This window comes from Hemiscyllium ocellatum, chromosome 2, assembly GCF_020745735.1.
Source record: "Hemiscyllium ocellatum isolate sHemOce1 chromosome 2, sHemOce1.pat.X.cur, whole genome shotgun sequence".
Taxonomy (NCBI): Eukaryota; Metazoa; Chordata; class Chondrichthyes; order Orectolobiformes; family Hemiscylliidae; genus Hemiscyllium; species Hemiscyllium ocellatum.
Window position 1 is genome coordinate 2,354,108 of NC_083402.1, and position 17,744 is coordinate 2,371,851.

At 52.7% G+C, this 17,744-nt stretch overlaps 1 protein-coding gene across 1 annotated transcript in view; it reads left to right on the plus strand.

The window, feature by feature from the left end:
* The window catches only part of spef2 (sperm flagellar 2), a 244,563-nt gene that overhangs the window by 74,261 nt on the left and 152,558 nt on the right, over nucleotides 1–17,744 (plus strand). The window contains exons 12-13 of the mRNA XM_060847113.1: nucleotides 9,697–9,824; nucleotides 17,506–17,695. Coding sequence (XP_060703096.1) covers nucleotides 9,697–9,824; nucleotides 17,506–17,695 — 318 coding nt within the window. The remainder of the gene's footprint in view (nucleotides 1–9,696; nucleotides 9,825–17,505; nucleotides 17,696–17,744) is intronic.

A 17,744-nucleotide genomic window follows, 5' to 3' on the forward strand; every position in this document is an offset into this window, starting at 1 on the left:
GAGGGGACAGAGGGAGACTGACCAGGGTGTGATAGCACTGGGAGAGGGGACAGAGGGAGACTGACCAGGGTGTGATAGCACTGGGAGAGAGGACAGAGGGAGACTGACCAGGGTGTGATAGCACTGGGAGAGGGAGCAGATGGAGACTGACCCGGGTGTGATAGCACTGGGAGAGGGTACAGAGGGAGACTGACCAGGGTGTGATAGCACTGGGAGAGGGGGCAGAGGGAGACTGACCAGGGTGTGATAGCACTGGGAGAGGGGACAGAGGGAGACTGACCAGGGTGTGATAGCACTGGGAGAGGGGACAGAGGGAGACTGACCAGGGTGTGATAGCACTGGGAGAGGGGACAGAGGGAGAATGACCTGGGTGTGATAGCACTGGGAGAGGGGACAGAGGGAGACTGACCAGGGTGTGATAGCACTGGGAGAGGGGAGAGAGGGAGACTGACCAGGGTGTGCTAGCACGGGGAGAGGGGACTGCGGGAGACTGACCAGGGTGTGGTAGCACTGGGAGAGGGGACAGAGGGAGACTGACCAGGGTGTGATAGCACTGGGAGAGGGGACAGAGGGAGACTGACCAGGGTGTGATAGCACTGGGAGAGGGGACAGAGGGAGAGTGACCAGGGTGTGATAGCACTGGGAGAGGGGACAGAGGGAGACTGACCAGGGTGTGATAGCACTGAGAGAGGGAGCAGATGGAGACTGACCAGGGTGTGATAGCACTGGGAGAGGGGACAGAGGGAGACTGACCAGGGTGTGATAGCACTGGGAGAGGGGACAGAGGGAGAGTGACCAGGGTGTGATAGCACTGGGAGAGGGGACAGAGGGAGACTGACCAGGGTGTGATAGCACTGGGAGATGGGACAGAGGAAGACTGACCAGGGTGTGATAGCACTGGGAGAGGGGACAGAGGGAGACTGACCAGGGTGTGATAGCACTGGGAGAGGGGGCAGAGGGAGAGTGACCAGGGTGTGATAGCACTGGGAGAGGGGACAGAGGGAGACTGACCAGGGTGTGATAGCACTGGGAGAGGGGACAGAGGGAGAGTGACCAGGGTGTGATAGCACTGGGAGAGGGGACAGAGGGAGACTGACCAGGGTGTGATAGCACTGAGAGAGGCGACAGAGGGAGACTGACCAGGGTGTGATAGCACTGGGAGAGGGGACAGAGGGAGTCTGACCAGGGTGTGATAGCACTGGGAGAGGGGACAGAGGGAGACTGACCAGGGTGTGATAGCACTGGGAGAGGGCGCAGAGGGAGACTGACCAGGGTGTGATAGCACTGGGAGAGGCGACAGAGGGAGACTGACCAGGGTGTGATAGCACTGGGAGAGGGGACAGAGGGAGACTGACCAGGGTGTGATAGCACTGGGGGAGGGGACAGAGGGAGAGTGACCAGGGTGTGATAGCACTGGGAGAGGGGACAGAGGGAGAGGGACCAGGGTGTGATACCACTGGGAGAGGGGACAAAGGGAGACTGACCAGGGTGTGATAGCACTGGGAGAGGGGACAGAGGGAGCCTGACCAGGGTGTGATAGCACTGGGAGAGGGGACAGAGGGAGACTGACCAGGGTGTGATAGCACTGGGAGAGGGGACAGAGGGAGATTGACCAGGGTGTGATAGCACTGGGAGAGGGGACAGAGGGAGACTGACCAGGGTGTGATAGCACTGGGAGAGAATACAGAGGGAGACTGACCAGGGTGTGATAGCACTGGGAGAGAGGACAGAGGGAGACTGACCAGGGTGTGATAGCACTGGGTGAGGGGACAGAGGGAGACTGACCAGGGTGTGATAGCACTGGGAGAGGGGACAGAGGGAGACTGACCAGGGTGTGATAGCACTGGGAGAGGGGACAGAGGGAGACTGACCAGGGTGTGATAGCACTGGGTGAGGGGACAGAGGGAGACTGACCAGGGTGTGATAGCACTGGGAGAGGAGACAGAGGGAGACTGACCAGGGTGTGATAGCACTGGGAGAGGGGACAGAGGGAGACTGACCAGGGTGTGATAGCACTGGGAGAGAATCCAGAGGGAGACTGACCAGGGTGTGATAGCACTGGGAGAGGGGACAGAGGGAGCCTGACCAGGGTGTGATAGCACTGGGAGAGGGGACAGAGGGAGACTGACCAGGGTGTGATAGCACTGGGAGAGGAGACAGAGGGAGACTGACCAGGGTGTGATAGCACTGGGAGAGGGGACAGAGGGAGACTGACCAGGGTGTGATAGCACTGGGAGAGGGGACAGAGGGAGACTGACCAGGGTGTGATAGCACTGGGAGAGGGTACAGAGGGAGACTGACCAGGGTGTGATAGCACTGGGAGAGGGGACAGAGGGAGACTGACCAGGGTGTGATAGCACTGGGAGAGGGGACAGAGGGAGAGTGACCTGGGTGTGATAGCACTGGGAGTGGGGACAGAGGGAGACTGACCAGGGTGTGATAGCACTGGGAGAGGGGAGAGAGGGAGACTGACCAGGGTGTGATAGCACGGGGAGAGGGGACAGAGGGAGACTGACCAGGGTGTGATAGCAGTGGGAGAGGGGACAGAGGGAGACTGACCAGGGTGTGATAGCACTGGGAGAGGGGACAGAGGGAGAGTGACCAGGGTGTGATAGCACTGGGAGAGGGGACAGAGGGAGAGTGACCAGGGTGTGATAGCACTGGGAGAGGGGACAGAGGGAGACTGACCAGGGTGTGATAGCACTGAGAGAGGGAGCAGATGGAGACTGACCAGGGTGTGATAGCACTGGGAGAGGGGACAGAGGGAGACTGACCAGGGTGTGATAGCACTGGGAGAGGGGACAGAGGGAGACTGACCAGGGTGTGATAGCACTGGGAGAGGGGACAGAGGGAGAGTGACCAGGGTGTGATAGCACTGGGAGAGGGGACAGAGGGAGAGTGACCAGGGTGTGATAGCACTGGGAGATGGGACAGAGGGAGACTGACCAGGGTGTGATAGCACTGGTAGAGGGGACAGAGGGAGACTGACCAGGGTGTGATAGCACTGGGAGAGGGGACAGAGGGAGACTGACCAGGGTGTGATAGCACTGGGAGAGGGGACAGAGGGAGACTGACCAGGGTGTGATAGCACTGGGAGAGGGGACAGAGGGAGACTGACCAGGGTGTGATAGCACTGGGAGAGGGGACAGAGGGAGACTGACCAGGGTGTGATAGCACTGGGAGAGGGGACAGAGGGAGAGTGACCAGGGTGTGATAGCACTGGGAGAGGGGACAGAGGGAGAGTGACCAAGGTGTGATAGCACTGGGAGAGGGGACAGAGGGAGACTGACCAGGGTGTGATAGCACTGGGAGAGAGGGCAGAGGGAGCCTGACCAGGGTGTGATAGCACTGGGAGAGGGGACAGAGGGCGACTGACCAGGGTGTGATAGCACTGGGAGAGGGGACAGAGGGAGACTGACCAGGGTGTGATAGCACTGGGAGAGAGGGCAGAGGGAGACTGACCAGGGTGTGATAGCACTGGGAGAGGGGACAGAGGGAGACTGACCAGGGTGTGATAGCACTGGGAGAGGGGACAGAGGGAGACTGACCAGGGTGTGATAGCACTGGGAGAGGGGACAGAGGGAGACTGACCAGGGTGTGATAGCACTGGGAGAGGGGACAGAGGGAGACTGACCAGGGTGTGATAGCACTGGGAGAGGGTACAGAGGGAGACTGACCAGGGTGTGATAGCACTGGGAGAGGGGACAGAGGGAGACTGACCAGGGTGTGATAGCACTGGGAGAGGGGACTGCGGGAGACTGACCAGGGTGTGTTAGCACTGGGAGAGGGGGCAGTGGGAGACTGACCCGGGTGTGTTAGCACTGGAAGTTTACACATTCTCCCCGTATCTGCATGGGTTTCCTCCGGGTGCTCTGGGTTCCTTCCACTGTCCAGTGATGCGTAGGCGAGATGGATTGTCCAACTAAAGTGCCCATAGTGTAGGCTAGGTGGGTAATACATCAGAAATGCAGGGCTACAGGGATGGATCTGGGTGGGTCGCTCTTCAGAAGGTTGGTGTGGACTTGATGGGCTGAATGGCCTCTTTCTGCCCTGTCGTGGTTCTATGTGTAGCATGATATAAAGCTCTATCTGATTTGTTAAGTCTGATTTCTCTTTCAGAAATACGTATTGACTCTGTCCACTCAGACAATTTTTATCTCTATATCCTGGAATCGATTAAATCTCCCTGACCTCAGGACAACAGGTCTGTTGTTCCCCATTTTCTCTCTCTCGCTCTCCTTCTTTTCTGAAACACGATATTTCCCATCATCGAATCAGAATTTCCCGAATTTTAAAAGATGATCAGGAAGGGGGTCATAAGCTCTCAAGCTGTCTCCATACACACACTTTCACCGGATCCTGTTCTGTCTCCTTTCTGAAGTATCTCAGACAGGGCCACCCAACCGATTCCTGCCACACTGCAGGTTAGTCACTGGGAAAGGGTTGAGCAGGTTGGGTTTGTATGCACTGGTGTTGAGAAGGATGGGAGCTGACCCAGAGAGGGCTTGGCACTGGGGATGCTGGGAGGATGCTTCCTCTTGTGGCAGACTGGAACCACGGAGACAGTTTCAAAATAAATTGTCATCTGTTAAGCCCGAGATGAGGAGAATTTTTGCTTCTATCAGAGGTTCATGGGGTTTGGAACCCTGTTTCCCAGAGATGAGAGATGGGGAGGTCTGGCTGAACGGACTGAGGGTTTTGTTGATATGTTTGCACATGACACCGAGATGGAAGGAGGGATAGGGGGCCATGTTGAGGAAGCAGAGAGAGGTAGCAGAAAGACTTGGACAGGATAGGAGGGCGGGGACAGGATAGGAGGGTGGGACAGGATAGGAGGGCGGGGACAGGATAGGAGGGTGGGAAAGGATAGGAGGGCGGGGACAGGATAGGAGGGTGGGAAAGGATAGGAGGGTGGGACAGGATAGGAGGGTGGGACAGGATAGGAGGGTGGGACAGGATAGGAGGGTGGGGACAGGATAGGAGGGTGGGGACAGGATAGGAGGGTGGGGACAGGATAGGAGGGTGGGACAGGATAGGAGGGAGGGGACAGGATAGGAGGGTGGGACAGGATAGGAGGGTGGGGACAGGATAGCAGGGTGGGGCAGGATAGGAGGGTGGGGACAGGATAGGAGGGTGGGGACAGGATAGGAGGGTGGGGACAGGATAGGAGGGCGGGACAGGATAGGAGGGTGGGAAAGGATAGGAGGGTGGGGACAGGATAGGAGGGAGGGGACAGGATAGGAGGGTGGGACAGGATAGGAGGGTGGGACAGGATAGGAGGGTGGGACAGGATAGGAGGGAGGGGACAGGATAGGAGGGTGGGACAGGATAGGAGGGCGGGGACTGGATAGGAGGGTGGGACAGGGTAGGGGGTGGGGACAGGATAGGAGGGTGGGACAGGATAGGAGGGTGGGACAGGGTAGGGGGGTGGGGACAGGATAGGAGGGTGGGAAAGGATAGGAGGGTGGGGACAGGATAGGAGGGTGGGGACAGGATAGGAGGGAGGGGACAGGATAGGAGGGTGGGGACAGGATAGGAGGGTGGGACAGGATAGGAGGGTGGGACAGGATAGGAGGGTGGGACAGGATAGGAGGGAGGGGACAGGATAGGAGGGTGGGACAGGATAGGAGGGTGGGGACAGGATAGGAGGGTGGGGACAGGATAGGAGGGTGGGACAGGATAGGAGGGTGGGACAGGATAGGAGGGTGGGACAGGATAGGAGGGAGGGGACAGGATAGGAGGGTGGGACAGGATAGGAGGGTGGGACAGGATAGGAGGACGGGGACAGGATAGGAGGGTGGGACAGGATAGGAGGGTGGGGACAGGATAGGAGGGTGGGACAGGATAGGAGGGTGGGGACAGGATAGGAGGACGGGGACAGGATAGGAGGGTGGGGACAGGATAGGAGGACGGGGACAGGATAGGAGGGTGGGGACAGGATAGGAGGGTGGGGACAGGATAGGAGGGTGGGGACAGGATAGGAGGACGGGGACAGGATAGGAGGGTGGGACAGGATAGGAGGGTGGGGACAGGATAGGAGGGTGGGGACAGGATAGGAGGGTGGGACAGGGTAGGAGGGTGGGGACAGGATAGGAGGGTGGGACAGGATAGGAGGGTGGGACCGGATAGGAGGGAGGGGACAGGATAGGAGGGTGGGACAGGGTAGGAGGGAGGGGACAGGATAGGAGGGTGGGACAGGATAGGAGGGTGGGGACAGGATAGGAGGACGGGGACAGGATAGGAGGGTGGGACAGGATAGGAGGACGGGGACAGGATAGGAGGGTGGGACAGGGTAGGAGGGTGGGGACAGGATAGGAGGGTGGGACAGGAAGTGGCCGGTGGAGTACAATGTGAGAAAGTTGTGCACTGTGGTCGGAAGAGTAAAGGCAAAGACTAATTTCTAAACGGGAAACGGCTTCGGAAATCTGAAGTTCAAAGGGACTGAGGAGTCCCAGTTCAGGATACTCTTCGGGTTAACATGCAGCACTGTCAGACAATACAGGGAAACAGCGATAGCCTGGAGAGGGGGCGGAGAAGTGGCAGATAGAGTTCAATCCAGATAAGTATGAGGTGATGCATTTAGGCAAGACTAATTCTAGAGTGAATTATACAATGAACGGAAGACCTTGGGGATAGTTGATGGGCAGAGAGATCTGGGAGTGCAGGTCCATTGTACCCTGAAGGTTGCTGCACAGGTGGATAGAGTGGCCAAGAAGGCATATAGTATGCTGGCCTTCATCGGACGGGGGTATTGAGTATAAGAGCTGGCAGGTCATGTTAACATTGTACAAGACATTGGTTCAGCCGCATTTAGAATACTGTGTACAGTTCTGGTCGCCACATTACCAAAAGGATGTGGGTGCTTTGGAGAGGGTGCAGAGAAGGTTTACGAGAATGTTGCCTGGTATGGAAGGTGCTAGCGATGAAGAGAGGGTGAGTAGGTTAGGTTTATTTTCATTAGAAAAAAGGAGATTGAGGGGGGACCTGACTGAGGTTTACAAAATCATGAAGGGTGGATAGAGACCAGCTTTATCCCCAGGGTGAAGGATTCCATAATGAGAGGTCACTCTTTCAAGGTGAGAGGTGGAAAGTATAAGGGGGATACACGTGGTAAGTACTTCACACAGAGGGTGGGGGGTGTCTGGAACACATTGCCAGCAGAGGTGGTAGAGGCAGGCACGGTAGATTCATTTAAGATGTGTCTGGAGAGATGCAGGAGTAGGTGGGGAACAGAGGGATACAGATGCTTAGGAATTGGGTGATAGGTTTAGACAGTAGATTTGGATCGGCTCAGGCTTGGAGGGGCCGAAGGGCCTGTTCCTGTGCTGTACATTTTCCTTGTTCTTTGTTCTCGGTTCACTTGGCAGTTAGGAAGGCAAATGCAATGTACAGAGGGCAAGTGTACAAGAGCAGAACTATCCTGCTCAGGCTGTAGTCAGACAGCATTTGGGATATTGTGAGCAGATTTGGTCCCTGTATCTAAGGAAGGATATTCTGGCATTGGAGGGGCTCCAGAGGAGGCTTACAAGAATGATCCCAGGGAGAAGGGCTTGCCATGTGAGGGGTCATTGAAGACTCTGGGTGTGTACTGGATGGAGTTGAGAAGGACGAGGGGGATCTCATGAAATTTCCCGAATACTGAGACGTTGAGGAGAGATTTGGACCTGGGGCCCAGCCTCGGGGTGAAGGGCTGACCCTTTCGAACTGAGACGATGAGAAATTTCTTCAGCCTGAGGGTGGGGCGCAGCAGAGGGCTGTGGAGGACAAGGCTTTGAATAGCAGAGCAGGCTCGATGGGCTGAAGAGCCTACTTCTGCTCCTGGATTATGGTCTTATGGTTATTAAATACTTTTTGGGCAGAGGGAGATCGATTATTGACTGACAAAACAGGGTCAACCACAATCAGACCAGCCAGGATCATATTGAATTGTTGAGCAGGCCTGAGGGGCTGAATGGCCTCCCCTTGGGTTTTATCCACGTTTGAAGTTGTCTTGAACTCAGTGTATACTCTGAGCATGCGCAGAGTGCATCAGAAGGCCGACAGCTGGATTGATCTGATAGTTTCCATCGATTTCCAATACCACCCCATTATGGCAAGGCTGACAAACGTAATGCTGCCTGATTAAAACATAAACCATAGAAAGTACAGCACAGAGCAGGCCCTTCGGCCCACGATGTTGTGCCAAGATTTAATCCTAATGTAAAATAACCTAACCTACACACCCCTCAACTCACTGCTATCCATGTGCATGTCCAACAGTCGCTTAAATGTCCCCAATGACTCTGCTTCCACCACCACCGCTGGCAACGCATTCCATACATTCACAACTCTCTGGGTAAAGAACCTACCTCTGATGTCTCCTTTATACCTTCCTCCTAATATCTTCAGACTATGACCCCCCTCGTACCAGTCAATCCTGCCCTGGGGAGAAGTCTCTGGCTGTTGACTCTATCTATTCCTCCATTATTTTGTACACCTCGATCAGGTCTCCTCTCTTCCTCCTCCTCTCCAGAGAGAAAAGTCTGAGCTTATTCAACCTTTCTTCATAAGGCAAGCCCTCCAGTCCAGGCAGCATCCTGGTAAACCTTCTTTGTACCCTCTCCAAAGCCTCTGTATCTTTCCTATAGTAGGGCGACCAGAACTGGACACAATATTCCAAGTGTGGTCTCACCAGGGCCTTGTAGAGCTGCAGCAAAACCTCACGGCTCTTAAACTCGATCCCCCTGTTAATGAAAACCCAAACACCATATGCTTTCTTAACAACCCTATCCACTTGGGTGGCAACTTTGAGGGATCTATGTACTTGTACACCCAGATCCCTCTGTTCCTCCACACTGCCAGGAATCCTGTCCTTAATCCTATATTCAGCATTCAAGTTTGACCTTCCAAAATGCATCACTTCGCATTAATCCAGGTTGAACTCCATCTGCCATTTCTCAGCCCAGCTCTGCATCCTGTCTATGTCGCGCTGCAGCCTGCAGTAGCCCTCTATACGATCGACGACACCTCCAACCTTTGTGTCATCTGCAAATTTACTAACCCACCCCTCAACCTCCTCATCCCAGTCATTTATAAAAACTACAAAGAGCAGAGGCCCAAGAACAGAGCCCTGTGGGACCCCACTCACCACTGACATCCAGGCAGAATACTTTCCATCTACAACCACTCTCTGCCTTCTGTCAGCCAGCCAATTCTGAATCCAGAGCCAAATCTCCCTGTATCCCATACCTCCTGACTTTATGATATCCGATTGGATCTTATTGTAATAGCACTCAGACTGGGACTCTATGGCATTGTGCTATTGTCCCTAACTCTGATTCAGGATGCCCAGGTTCGAGTCCCTCCCAGTCCGGAGGTGTGTAATACCATCTGGAGACTATCTAGTTGTAGCCAGTCCCCCCTCTGTACATTTCCATTGAAGAGACACTGGCTGAAATGTGGGGGAGGGTCTGATTTCACAGGTATGTCCTTGCAATGTTTCACTCTGCATATCACTGTTTGACCGATGAAAGATTGGCTCCCGTTGTGTCCTTCCCCTCCATCATTGGCAGAGCGGCGTTGCTAACTCTCGAGGTGACTGTTTGATTGGGAGCTATCTGCTCACTGTGTTGTTGATGGGAGGTGTGTGTGTGTGTGTGTGTTAACAGGGCTCTGTATAGTTTCTGTTGAGAGCAGGTTTCTCGGTGTTTCTCCCAGCTCTGCAGATCCATGTCCTTGTGCCAGACGTACTGGTTGGTGAAGCTGTACGAGCCTATGAGGAGGGTGAAACCATGGCTTACACTCAGACCCAGGAGAACGGAACGGAAGCTGGAAGACTACCTCAGGTTGGATCAACCAGTGGGGCTTCATTAACAGAATTTGATTAGATCAAACCAAACCTCACTCCTCCCCTCCCCTCCCTGGACCCCTCCCTGAACCCATCTCCTCCCCTCCTGAACCCCTCTCTTCACCTCCCCCTCCCCCCTCACACTGTCCTGTCCACACCTCCCCCTCACCCTCTTCTCACCTTCCCTGCTCCCCTCCTCATTGGCTTCTCCAACCACATATTCCTCCCCACCCCGTGCCCCTATCCTCACCTCATTTCCTGATACCATCTCCTCAGCTCTCTCTATCACTAACACCTTCCCTCTCTGGATCCTACAGTGAGTGAGGATGTAGTTTTGGGAGAGCAGAGACCCATTTTCACTCAGAAACTGAATAAATAGAAACATAGAAAACAGCCTGCTCATGACTGATCATCCAACTGTTCCCACTTTCTCCTCATACCCTTTGAATCCCTTGTGTCCTAAGAACTGTATGTACTTCCATCTTGAAAGTCTTCAATGTTTCAACCTCAACTGCTTACTGTAGAGGATTCCACATGCTCATCACTCCCCGCGTGAAGAATTTCTCCTCATCTCAGTCCAAAATGTTTTACCTGGTATCCTTACACTGTGACCCTTGAACTCCTTCTGAACTCCATCAATAGCCAGAACATCCTGCCTCAGCTAGGGAGACCAAAACGGCACAAGACCCCAGGTATGGCCTCACCAGTGCCCTGTACAATGCAGCAAGACGTCCCTGCTCCTGTGCTCCAATCCTCGTGTTATGAAGGCCATCATTAATTTGCCCTCTTCACTGCCGACTGCACCTACATGCTTACTCTCAGAAACTGGTGTACAGGGACACCCACCTCTCAGTGCACTCCCCCCTTTACCAGTCTATCACTATTCAGATCATCATCTGCCTTCCTGGTTTTGCACCCCCTCCCATTTCTCAGGGTTGAATTCCATCTGCCTCTGATCTGCCTGTCTGACCAATCCGTTTCTACCCTCCTGGAATCGAACACCTTCCTCCTCACTGCCAACCACCCGGCCAATCTTTGTCTCATCCACAAACCTACTTCCCATCTCTCCCACATTCCCATCTCCGTTGTTGATGAAGATCACAAACAATGAGGGCCCCAGCAGTGATCCCTGTGGGACCCCACTGCAGCCCGGGCTCCAGTCACACCAACAGCCTCCTGACACCACCCTCTGTCTCCTGACACTAAGCCAGCTTTGGATCCATCTTACCAAGTGACCCTGGATCCCATCAGCTTTGACCTTCTGTATCCGTTTCCCGTGTGAGACCTTGTTAAAGGCCTTGCTGAGATCCAGATAAACTACATCAACCGCCCTCCCCTCACCTACACACTTGGTCACCTCCTCAAAAACACTCCACCAGATTTGTCAGGCATGACCTCCCTCTGACAAAGCCACACTGACTAGCCCTGATCAAACCTGACCTCCCCAATTGGAGATTAGTTCTCTACTTCAGAAGTTTCTCCTGTAGTTTCCCTATCACTGATGTGAGTCTCACTGGTTTATCCTCACCATCCTTCTTTAAGAGTGGGGGGGTCTGGGAAACTCTCTGCCATCGTCAGTGGCTGAGGCCAAAACATTGACTGTTTTCTTGGATAGTTAGATGGAATTAGATGGGGTTAAATGGAGTTAGATGGAGTTAGACGGGGTTAGATGGAGTTAGATGGGGTTGGTGGGTTTAGATGGGGTGAGATGGGGTTACATGGAGTTAGATGGGGTTAGACAGAGTTAGATGGGGTTAGATGGGGTTAGATGAGTTAAGATGGAGTTAGATGGAATTAGATGGGGTTGGTGGGATTAGACGGAGTTAGAGGGGGATAGAAGGAGTTAGACAGGGTTAAGCGGAGTTAGATGGGGTTGGTGGGGTGAGACGGGGTTAGATGGGGTTAGGTGGGGTTAGATGTGGTTGGTGGGTTTAGTTGGGGTTAGATGGAGGTAGACAGGGTTAGTTGGGGTTAGTTGGGGTTAGATGGGGTTAGATGGGGTTAGATGGGGTTAGATGGAGTTAGATTGAGTTAGAGGGGGTTAGACAGAGTCAGATAGGGTTAGATGGGGTTACATGAGGTTGGTGGGATGAGAAGGGGTTAGGTGGGATTAGGTGGAGTTAGATTGAGTTAGATGGGGTTAGACGGAGTTCGATGGGAATGGTGGGGTGAGACGGGGTTAGATGGGGTTGGATGGAGTTAGAAAAAGTGAGACGGAGTTAGATGGGTTCGGTTGGTTTATGGTGAATGTCGACAGCTACCTAGATTACACCTCCTCCCACCCTGCCCCCTGTAAAAACGCCATCCCATATTCCCAATTCCTTTGTCTCCGCCGCATCTGCTCCCAGGAGGACCAGTTCCAACACCGCACAGCCCAGATGGCCTCCTTCTTCAAGGACCACAGATTCCCCCCAGACGTGATCGACGATGCCCTCCACCGCATCTCCTCCACTTCCCGCTCCTCCGCCCTTGAGCCCCGCCCCTCCAACCGCCACCAAGACAGAACCCCACTGGTTCTCACCTACCACCCCACCAACCTCCGTATACAACGTATCATCCGTCGTCATTTCCGCCACCTCCAAATGGACCCCACCACCAGGGATATATTTCCCTCCACTCCCCTATCAGCGTTCCGGAAAGATCACTCCCTCTGCGACTCCCTTGTCAGTCCACACCCCCCACCAACCCAACCTCCACTCCCGGCACCTTCCCCTGCAACTGCAAGAAATGCAAAACTTGCGCCCACACCTCCTCTCTCACTTCCCTCCAAGGCCCCAAGGGATCCTTCCATATCCGCCATAAATTCACCTGCACCTCCACACACATCATTTACTGCATCCGCTGCACCCGATGTGGCCTCCTCTATATTGGGGAGACAGGCCGCCTACTTGCGGACCGTTTCAGAGAACACCTCTGGGACGCCCGGACCAACCAACCCAACCACCCTGTGGCTCAACACTTTAACTCCCCTTCCCACTCCACCGAGGACATGCAGGTCCTTGGACTCTTCCATCGCCAGACCATAGCAACACGATGCCTGGAGAAGAGCATCTCATCTTCCGCCTAGGACCCCTCCAACCACAAGGGATGAATGTAGATTTCTCCAACTTCCTCATTTCCCCTCCCCCCACCTTGTCTCAGCCCCAACCCTCGGACTCAGCACCACCTTCCTAACCTGCAAGCTTCTTCCCGACCTCTCCGCCCCCACCCCACTCCGGCCTATCACCCTCACCTTAACCTCCTTCCATCTATTGCATTCTCAACGCCTCTCCCCCAAGTCCCTCCTCCCTACCTTTTATCTTAGCCTGCTTGGCACACTCTCCTCATTCCTGAAGAAGGGCTCATGCCCGAAACGTTGATTCTTCTGCTCCTTGGATGCTGCCTGACCTGCTGCGCTTTTCCAGCAACACATTTTCAGCTCTAATCTCCAGCATCTGCAGCCCTCACTTTCACTTAGATGGAGTTGGACGGTGTTAGATGGAGTTAGACGGGGTTAGATGGAGTTAGACGGGGTTAGATGGGGTTAGATGGGATTAGATGGGGTTAGATGGAGTTAGATGGGGTGAGATGGAGTTAGATGCCATTAGATGGGGTGAGATGGAGTTAGATGGAGTTAGACGGGGTTAGGTGGAGTTAGATGGGGTTAGACAGGGTGAGATGGAGTTAGATGCCATTAGATAGGATGAGATGGAGTTAGATGGAGTTAGATGGAGTTAGATGGGGTGAGATGGAGTTCTTTGGAATAATTGATCAAAGGTGGGTGAAAGTTGGAATGGGGACTGCGTTGATGATCAAGCACCACCATATTGAATGGTGCAGCAGGCTCAAAGGGCTGAATGGCCTTCTCTTGTTCCTGTTTTCTGTTCAAACAACATGGGCCTGCATGAACCATTTTCCCGGATTCTGGCCTGCTACTGACCTTGAATTAACATGCAGGCAAACCTACCCACCATCTGAAAATCTCAACAGATCTGACAGCATCCATAGAGAGAGAAACAGACAAACTTCTTCCGACTCTCCTCTGCAGAAAGGTTCCTGAACCGAACATGTTAACTGGTATCTGTCTCCACACATGTTGCCAGACCTGCTGAGTTTCTCCAGAACTTTCTGTTTTTGTTTCAGATCATCAGTAGCGACAGTGCTTTATTTTATTCTATTTGCTGTCTTTGAGGTTTTACTATATTCCGTTTGGATTAAGAACAAAAAACAAAGGAAATTTACAGCCCTCTTAACCTGAGCCGATCCAAATCCACTGTCTAAACCCATCACCCAATTCCTAAGCATCTGTATCCCTCTGCTCCCCACCTACTCCTGCATCTGTCCAGACGCATCTTAAATGAATCTCCCGTGCCTGCCTCTACCACCTCTGCTGGCAACGTGTACCAGACACCCCCCACCCTCTGTGTGAAGTACTTACCGCATGCATCCCCTTAAACTTTCCACCTCTCACCTTGAAAGCATGACCTCTTGTTATTGAATCCCTCACCCTGGGAAAAAGCTTATCTCTATCCACCCTTCGTGATTTTGTAAACCTCAATCAGGTCCCCTCTCAATCTCCTTTTTTTTAATGAAAATAATCCAAACTTTCCCAACCTCTCTTCATAGCTAGCACCTTCCATACCAGGCAACATCCTCGTAAACCTTCTCTGCACCCTCTCCAAAGCGTCCACATCCTTTTGGGAATGTGGCGACCAGAACTGTACACAGTATTCTAAATACGACCGAACCAATGTCTTGTACAATGTTACCATGACCTGCCAGCTCTTATACTCAATAGAGTCTAGATTAGAGTGGTGCTGGAAAAACACAGCAGTTCAGGCAGCATCTGAGGAACAGTAAAGTCGATGTTTCAGGCAAAAGCCCTTCATCAGGAATACAGGCAGACTGCCTGAAGGATGGAGAGATAAATTTATCTCATTTATCTTTCCATTCTTCAGGCTCTCTGCCTCTATTCCTGATGAAGGGCTTTTGCCCGAAATGTCGATTTCCCTGCTCCTCGGATGCTGCCTGACCTGCTGTGTTTTTCATGCATCACTCTGATCCAGAATCTGTTTTCCAGCATCTGCAGTCATTGTTTTTACCTCTTATACTCAATACCCCCGTCCGATGAAGGCAAGCATACTATATGCCTTCTTGACCACTCTATCCACCTGTGCAGCAACCTTCAGGATACAATGGACCTGCACTCCCAGATCTCTCTGCCCATCAACTTTTCCCAAGGCTCTTCCATTCATTGTATAATTCGCTCTAGAATTAGTCTTGTCTAAATGCATCACCTCACATTTGTCTGGATTGAACTCCATCTGCCACTTTTCCGCCCAACTCTCCAGTCTGTCTATATCCTCCTGTACCCCCTGACAGACCCTTATGCTTTCTGCTACTCCACCAATCTTCGTGTCATCTGCAAACTTGCTGATCAGACCAACAGTGCTCCCTTCCAGATCATTTATGTATATCACAAACAACAGTGACCCCAGCACTGACCCCTGGGGAACACCCACTGGTCACTTTCTCCATTTCAAGAAACTCCCTTCAACTACTACTCTCTGTCTCCTGTTGCTCAACCAGTTCTTTATCCACCTGCTAGAACACCCTGCACACCATGTGACTTCACTTTCTCCATTAGTTTACCATGGGGAACCTTATCAAACACCTTACTAAAGTCCATGTATATGACATCAACAGCCCTTCCTTCATCTAGCAACTTGGTCACTTCCTCAAAGAACTCTATTAAGTTGGTACGGCATGATCTCTCCACACAAAACCATGTTGCCTATCACTGATTAGCCCATTCTTTTCTAAATATAAATAAACCCCATCCCTCAGTACCCTCTCCAGCAACTTTCCCACCACCGACATCAGGCTCACTGGTCTGTAGTTACCCGGAATATCCCTACTGCCCTTCTTATACAGGGGGACAACATGAGCAACCCCCCAGTCCTCCGGCACCTCACCTGTGTTTAACGATGCTACAAAGATATCTGTCAGGGCCCAGCTATTTCCTCTCTCACCTCCCTCAGGATTGTTAACAGATACACTGGAAGGGGCATATTTTTAAGGTGATAGAAGAGAAAACTTTAAAAAGAACATGAGGGGCAACCTTTTTACACAGAGTGTTTCACGTGTGGAATGAACTGCCAGAAGAAGTGATGGACGCAGGCACAGTTACAACATTTAAAAGACATTTTGATAGGTACATGAATAGGAAAGATTTGGAGGGATATGGCCCAACACAGGCAGGTGGGACTAGTGTAGTTTAGGAAACATGGTCGGTGTGGACTGGAAAGAAAAGTGGGCGGCACGGTGGCACAGTGGTTAGCACTGCTGCCTCACAGCACCAGAGACCCGGGTTCAATTCCAGACTCAGGTGACTGTGTGGAGTTTGCACATTCTCCCCGTGTCTGTGTGGGTTTCTGTTGGATGCTCTGGTTTCCTCCCACAGTCCAAAGATGTGCAGGTCAGGTGAATTGGCCATGCTAAATTGCCCGTAGTGTTAGGTAAAGGGGTAAATGTAGGGGAATGAGTCTGGGTGGGTTGCGCTTCGGCGGGTCGGTGTGGACTTGTTGGGCCGAAGGGCCTCTTTCCACACTGTAAGTAATCTAATCTTTAAACCATGATATTACGTTCCAATAATACTTTTATCTAAAACATATTCCTTACCATGTAATCCTGTGTGACTATGGTAAAGGTCATAGAACATAGAACATAGAACATAGAAAAATACAGCGCAGTACAGGCCCTTCAGCCCTCGATGTTGCGCCGACCGAAGCCTACCTAACCTACACTAGCCCAATAACCTCCATATGCTTATCCAATGCCCGCTTAAATGACCATAAAGAGGGAGAGTCCACCACTGCTACTGGCAGGGCATTCCATGAACTCACAACCCGCTGTGTAAAGAATCTACCCCTAACCTCTGTCCTATACCGACCACCCCTTAATTTAAAGCTGTGTCCCCTAGTAACAGCTGACTCCATTAGCGGAAAAAGGTTCTCAGTGTCTACCCTATCTAAACCCCTAATCATCTTATACACCTCTATCAAATCACCCCTAAACCTTCTTTTCTCCAATGAGAACAGCCCCAAGTGCCTCAGCCTTTCCTCATACGATCTTCCTACCATGCCAGGCAACATCCTGGTAAACCACCTCTGCACCCGTTCCAATGCCTCCACATCCTTCCTATAGTATGGCGACCAAAACTGCACACAATACTCCAGATGCGGCCGCACCAGAGTCTTATACAACTGCAACATGACCTCAGGACTCCGGAACTCAATTCCTCTACCAATAAAGCCCAGTACGCCTCAGAGACAGTGACCCTGCTTGACCATGTGGGTCTGTCTGACACCATTGTCCCCCTCCAATTCTGCTCTGCTCCTGTCCGACTCTCACCTGATCACATTCCGATCAGTTCCGTTATAACCAGAAAGTCCCCGGCCCGGACTTCACTTCCTGCTCTCTGCTCCTGATCCATATTGCCCAACTCCACCCATACACCATTCCACCTCATCTCCTTGGCCCAGAACTTCCCACAACCTCTCTCATCCCCCTTACCCTGTCCTCCCCTCCCCTCCCTGTCACCCTCCTCCCCTTTTTATCCTTCTCCTCATCACTGTCCCTCTCACTGACTCAGGCTCCATCCTCCGGCTGGGAGATGTGACCATGATGATATTTTTCAGGTGAGCTCTGACACAGAAACATTGGATCATGCGAGTTTTGCCATTTTGGACGCCCAGGAAACTGCAGGAAGTCCACAGGCAAGTTCCAGCCAGGAGCCCTCCACTGTCCCCACCAAGAATCCATCAAAAGAGCGACTGACTGGTCTGACTGAACTCACTTCACAAAGCAGCAAGACACTTGCTGAAACTGGTAGGTGGATCACATGGACATTGGTGGGATCACGGTGGTGCTGGTGTGT